Below are 6709 nucleotides of genomic sequence, written 5' to 3' on the forward strand. Positions count from 1 at the left end.
ATAATTCTTCTAACATCAATTATCAAGAACTCCCATAATGTCTGGAATAATGAAAAAAAAAAGTTATATTTGGCAACATTTCTCACCGATTAATAATCAAAAAGCGAAATGCGAGCACTGCTCTAAAGTACTTTCTTTTAGTGGTGGTGCTACCGGAAATTTAAATAGGCACATGAAAAAATTACATGGGACTATACAATTACTGCCATCGTTTGGGGAAGTAAATTTAAGAACAAATGACGATTTGTTTGCAGAGCCATCTACTTCTACAACAATGCCAGGAAATTCAGAAAGCCCAGAAAATATTTCTACAAATATGCCAAATAATCGGATGTTTCAGGTATCGGCACCTGTACAGACTCGTATCGACACATATACAAAGTCTTTAAAACCATTACCTGTTTATAAAACAAAACAACTGGATGAGCAAATTGTCAAATTTATTGTGAAAGGCTTTCACGCATTTTGCATTGTAGAAGAAGACGAATTTAAAAACATATTTAAATTAATACTCCCATCTTATTCAATACCCACTCGCAAAACCATATCCAATAGTCTTATACCAAAGTTCTATCAAACAACCAAAGAAAAAGTTTTACTTCAATTATCATCTGCTGAAGCTGTGTGCTTAACAACGGACGGCTGGACATCAATGAATAATGTGAGTTTCATATCACTCACAGCACATTTCATCGATGAAAAAACACAACTTCAATCAGTTTTATTGGGATGTACCGAATTCCATGAGCGGAAAACCAAAGAAAATTTACTGAATTTTCTACAGACAGAAGTGTTGAAATGGGGGCTTAGTAATAAAATTACTGCTGTCATTACTGACAATGCAGCTAATATATTAGCAGCTGTACGCTCAACGACGTGGCGTCACTTTTCGTGTTTTGCCCACGATATTAATCTGGTCGTTTTTCATAGTCTGACTACAATTCAGGATGAGTTAGAAAAAGTAAAAGCAATTGTTCAGTATTTCAAACATAGCTCATATGCTGACCATAAACTAAAAGCAATGCAAGCCCAGTTGGAACTTCCTCTACTAAAATTAAAACAAAGTGTAGTCACAAGATGGAATTCGACCTACGATATGCTCGAACGCATTTTAAAAATTAAAGACGCCGTTGTGAGTACATTAGCAATTGAACAACCGAAGCTAAATACACTATCACCCGAAGACTGGAAAATGCTAGAGGAAACTTGCAACATATTAAAAGTATTTTATGAAATTACTACTGAAATAAGCTCCGAACAAATAGTTTCTATATCAAAACCTATAATATTTGTAAGATTAATGAAAAACCACGTTTTAAAATCCCTAACCAACATGAATTCCGCTCGCTGTCAATCTTTGTTAGAAAAACTCAGACAACAATTAAACGAAAGGTTTAAGGATATAGAATCTAATGTATTAACCTCTGAAGCTTCATTCCTGGACCCACGATTTAAAAAACATGCATTTTCTAACAGGGAACAGTATGAAGTTTGTTTGCGTTTGATTAAATCTAAACTTCGCAATTTGATCTCACATGAGCAAATCCAGCCACAACAACCAGTCCAAGCGCAGCAAACGACTAAATCTAGCATTTGGGCAGAATTTGACAGACAAGTGGAAGAAGATTTGATAAAAAATCCGACAGCTGCCTCCATAGTGGAGCTAGATAAATACTTAGGAGAGCCGTTATTACAACGATGTGACGATCCGCTTAAGTGGTGGCACGAGCGCAAACTTCTTTATCCGAATTTATACACACTTATGAAGCGCCGACTGTGCATTACTGCAACTTCGGTGCCAAGTGAGCGAATTTTCTCGAAAGCAGGTTTAACGATTAGTACAAGGAGAAGTTCATTAAAACCGAACAAAGCCTCTCAAGTTCTATTTCTAAACCATAATTTAAAATAGCATAATTTTTTTTTGTTTAACTAATAAATTGTATTTTTTTAAGTTTTTTACCAGAAATCTGTACCCAGCTTAATTCCTATAAAATACGATATTGTTGATTTTTTGTTAATTGTATTTTAATTAAACGTATTTTTTAACCAGAAATCTGTACCCAGCTTAATTCCTATAAAATACGATATTGTTGATTTTTTGTTAATTGTATTTTAATTAAACGTATTTTTTAAGTTTTTTTAACCAGAAATCTGTACCCAGCTTAATTCCTATAAAATACGATATTGTTGTTTTTTTGTTAATTGTATTTTAATTAAACGTATTTTTTAGGTTTTTTTAACCAGAAATCTGTACGCAGCTTAATTCCTGTAAAATACGATATTGTTGTACGATGGTCATATAATGTGATCTACGCCGGTCGCCGCCTTTTGTTTTGTATTCAATCATCAATGAACGGTGACCGATCGAATCTTTTGACTCGGTCACGAGTGTCATCGGTCAGGATTGACCCGGGTCGCGAAAAATGACCGACCGACACAGGCCTAATTTGCAGGCCCTTTAACAACAATACATCAACATCTAATTTTGGCAAGTGTTTATCGTGCTCGACGTTAGAAGATAATCTTCGAGACCAATGTGTATCGGGTCTGGCGATAGATGCTACACAAAGCTAAAAAAAAGTACCCGAGGGCATCAACAAAAATTTAATTATTGCTCAATTTCATTTAAAAAGCACAGAATCAATCATTGCCACTACAAACAAATCGCTAACAATATCAATACGAATATTCTGCACCAACTTATTCTGGATATACCACTGCTACACCCTCAACACCAATGCCTTTACAATCATGGCCTCCGACCCCACCACCACCACCAACGTGGACGCCGTCACCTCCCAGACAAGATTCCAGCTCAGATTTATTTAAATAATAAACGCACGTATCTTAACGTTATAACGAGGTTTTCTTTTGGAGAAACACAGAAAACAAATGATCACGAAGCGCGTTATGCTCGTTTGTGTTTGGTTCTGTTTATTTTGGACCGTGTTTGAGCTGATAATTCGATGTTCGGTGTTATTGATAGCGCTGATGTAACTGATAGCTTTAACAATAAGGCCATATCGTCTAGGGTAAGTTACAATCGTATGTATAATTTTATTTAAGAGTAATATATATTTTTCTTGCCAATCTACCTTACCTTCACCTACAAAGTAATTCGTTAATTTAGTTCGAACATTATCTGCTTCATGGATTGGTCGTACAGTGTTTACCCAGAAAGATATACAAACTGAACCCAGCCGATAAGCATTTTGCTAATATTTTAGAAAGAAGAATAGATGCTCTTAATAAATATGTAACAGAAAATAAAGAAGAAGATAAATTAATTTGTCTTTCATTGGTTAAGGAAATAAAAAATAGTTTCCGAAAACCGGCGTTTGAAGTTGAAAATTGAAATGCATCCCGAAAATAATCAATCCATTGATTTAAAATGTTAAAAAGATGTTATTTCTATTTCCACTAAACAGTCTCAGCTCATTTACTTAAATGCTTCTGATTGAAACAGTTCTGGCGGCATTGATAGCGAAGATGACATACTAGTAGCTCAGTTACAACAAAACAAATACAACAAAGAAATTTTAGGATCACAACCGCTTCAAACTGTCTCTGTACTGCGTAATGAATCCAATAAATATTTCAATGATATGTTAAAGACTCCAGAAACAATATCAAGACCAAAAACTACAACTAGAGTCAAAGCTATAAATAGCCTTTCTCAAGAATTGACCAAATCTAATTTCACTTACAAGGAAAATAAGGCGGGGCCATTCAAAGACATTCCAATCCCCAGAAATCTGCAGAACCTACCAAGGGACGAGGCGGTATAAAACTGGGACATTTAAAAAGATTCTTCCGAAGCGTCCAAGTGGTAAAGGAAAACCAAGTGAAGCTCGTGCTAAATTTTGTTTTTTTTTTGCTTGCAGTGAGGACAGAGTGCCTGACATGAGGCCTTGTTTTTATGTGCAATTCATATTTATACATTCAAGAAGAATGTGTTAGCTGTACTGCAGACAACACAGACAAGTTTATTTGTACCAAATGTAATAAGTCAGGAGGAATATAACTACTTTAAGTGAATTTATTTTTCAATGTTTTTAATTAATTAACATGTTGCCTGTCCAGAGTATTTTGGTCAAGTAGCGGTGACGTCGTTCCTATAGTGAGGAAAATTCCACTTTATTTCGAAATTTTGGGCTACTGTTTAACATTCTTCTTATCCTTTGGTACCTTAAAAAATTACCAATTTTGTTTCAGAATGACACCAATATTGATTGATACAGCTACATCATTCACGAGTTTACAAGGAAATTTATCCCAAAACATTGAAGCAGATCTGCAGCCTAGCACTGCCTGCACATTAACAAATATCGCCACCTAGCATAGCATATTAACGACTCAATATGGTGTAAATGGAGATCAAACAAGAAAATAGAAAAAAAAAGGGTCTTTAAATACAGTACCAGTAATGTATTATATAAAGCAGCCTTGGGAGTAAACGACAATCAACAGGTTACACATGAGGCATCAATATCATTGACACCAGATATTGATTTAAATACTAATTTTCAGTCTGCATATGACAATCAACGTGCAATCCTGGTATCTGAGCACTAGCTACTCAACATGAGCCAATAGAAATATGGATGATGAAAGTCAATCTGTTTTGGTGGAATACCTTGATGTAACTTTTAAAGGCAAATGCAAACCATGAATTAATAATAATATAATAAAGAATATTTATTCAAGACTTACAATTTTTTTAGTTGTGTTGTGATGGACAACCAAAGATGGACTCTCAAAATCACAAAATGGAGAGGCCCCCCAGGGAACAGAAATCGGGGCAGACCAAAAATGAGGTGGATGGACGACATTGCCAAAGTGGCAAGCACAAACTGGCTAGAGAAAGCAAAGGATACACAGGTTTGGAATGAGATGGAGGAGGCATATACCCGGATAGGGTCAAGGCTTCAATAACAAACCATGAATTACTACTGAATAAATACTATCTCAGTTTGTATTAGTTGACTCATTAAATACCTATGCTGATAAAGAGGAAAAATATTTTGTTTACAACCTACATCGACACTAAACGACTAGGTCTCTAATTATTACCTTAATCTGATCTTCCAATACTTTTAAAATAGCCTCACATACTTCTAATACAATGAGGGAAATTGTAGAAGATGATACTTCAAATAAGTAGATTAGAGACCTGTAAGAATCACCGGTGGCTAAAAACCTTAATGTGATTATGCAGGCGCATTCTTGGTGAAATGCTATCTTGATAGTAGGTCTTTTTGAATATAATATGGTGTAAGTTAGTAGTAGTAAATGTTGAAAGTCCTCAGTTGACATTCTGTGTAGTTTATAAATAAGGCACCATCGTCTGCCTTAATTTTTGTTAGTAAACAGACCATGGGTCATTCTAAAGTAATCTTCATTTCCACCAATGTTTCATCTTTCAGTGTTTAGCTGCATGGCTTTGTAGTACTAAATAAGCAGCTGCTAAAGTTAGTTGATCAGCCATATTCTAAGATGTATCCCTTCGATTGAACAAGTAGGGCGACCAGTAACACTCCATAAACAGCACAATGCTTTGGAAATTATCCAGGCACTATGTTGCTTCAGCGTATTCCACATATGATGCAAATGCTTTCTATTTGTAGCATGCCACAAGCCTTATTATCAGGACAGTTGATTACACCTACCACATTTTAAAATTCAGCTAGAGTTTCAAATTAACTGTCAGCTGGTCACAGACATGGGCATTTTAAAATAATCAAATCTTTTTTCTAATATTGCCCTTGCTACTTGATGGCATACTGTAGAGCCAGATTGCTGAGTTAGACTATGAATGTCTGCAGCATCATCTTGCATCTGAAAGTTAATAAAAATAGTATTTTATATGGAAACTGGAAAGAGATAATAAATATTTGATGTTCAGGTATAAAATACTTACACATTCTTGGTTGCGACCCCCAATATCTCAAAGCTATCAATATCTGAAGAACAGAAGATAAATCACCGCCATGTTTGTCAAACTCATTACTCAAAATATTTAATATCTTTATAGTTTATTCAAGTGGGTAACCAAGTACACTTTTACTTGACACTGGCTAATGCACAAACCGTGCCAGAGCCATAAAGAAAAAAAAAAAAAAAAAAAAAAAAAGTACACTTTTGAATTGTCAAGTTGTCTTGACTTTAGGCGTCATTAGTTTTTTTTTTTTTTTTTTTTTAAATTTTCGCCCATGGCGCAGGCTATAGTCTTTCAACCATACCGCCTTGTCTTTCGTAGAATTTTTCCTTTATGTATATATTAAATTCATTTGTCTTTCGTAGAATTTTTCCTTTATTTATATATTATATTCATTTGTCTTTCGTAAATTTCAATTTCTTTTCAAATCCATGTTTTAACTTTTAGTTTTAGTTATGTCAAATTGTTATCAGGTTGTGTCAAATGTAGTATCAGTTGTTTTGTCAGTGGTCGAATCCGTGCAAATATCATAGTTTAAAGGTTAGGCGTCATTAGTTCATTACATTTTTTTTTTTTAATTTATTTATTAGCCGGATACAAAGTCCATTGGCACTAGTTCATTACACTTCTCACAGTGTTGTCAACTCAATTAAAGCAAATGTCGCTAGACAGAAGATTAAAAACTCGCTAGATGATGAAAGTATATTTGGTATGAAGAAAAACTTAAAAATTTAGTTATTATATTCTTTGTTCGCATAAACAAGCTCCCTT

General features: G+C 34.5%; 1 protein-coding gene and 1 long non-coding RNA gene across 2 annotated transcripts; one reads left to right on the top strand and one right to left on the bottom strand.

Annotated features, from left to right (window-relative positions):
- LOC125058885 (E3 SUMO-protein ligase ZBED1-like) lies at positions 1 to 2069 on the top strand. Its single transcript, XM_047663028.1, has 2 exons — positions 1 to 1482; positions 2051 to 2069. The coding sequence occupies exons 1-2, from the start codon at positions 38 to 40 to the stop codon at positions 2067 to 2069; spliced, it is 1464 nt and encodes a 487-aa protein (XP_047518984.1). The 5' UTR covers positions 1 to 37.
- A 792-nt stretch (positions 2070 to 2861) lies between these two features.
- On the bottom strand, positions 2862 to 6038 carry LOC125058235. The gene is made up of 2 exons (XR_007118350.1): positions 5921 to 6038; positions 2862 to 5838 (listed from the first exon to the last, which is right to left on the bottom strand). It is a non-coding gene; the product is annotated as an uncharacterized LOC125058235 (long non-coding RNA).
- Positions 6039 to 6709: the final 671 nt, after the last annotated feature.

Source organism: Pieris napi, chromosome 18 (genome assembly GCF_905475465.1).
Source record: "Pieris napi chromosome 18, ilPieNapi1.2, whole genome shotgun sequence".
Lineage (NCBI taxonomy): Eukaryota > Metazoa > Arthropoda > Insecta > Lepidoptera > Pieridae > Pieris > Pieris napi.

Bases quoted from the DNA above. Each gene is read 5' to 3' on its own strand.
- LOC125058885 (XM_047663028.1), top strand. From the start codon at position 38: ATGTCTGGAATAATGAAAAAAAAAAGTTATATTTGGCAACATTTCTCA.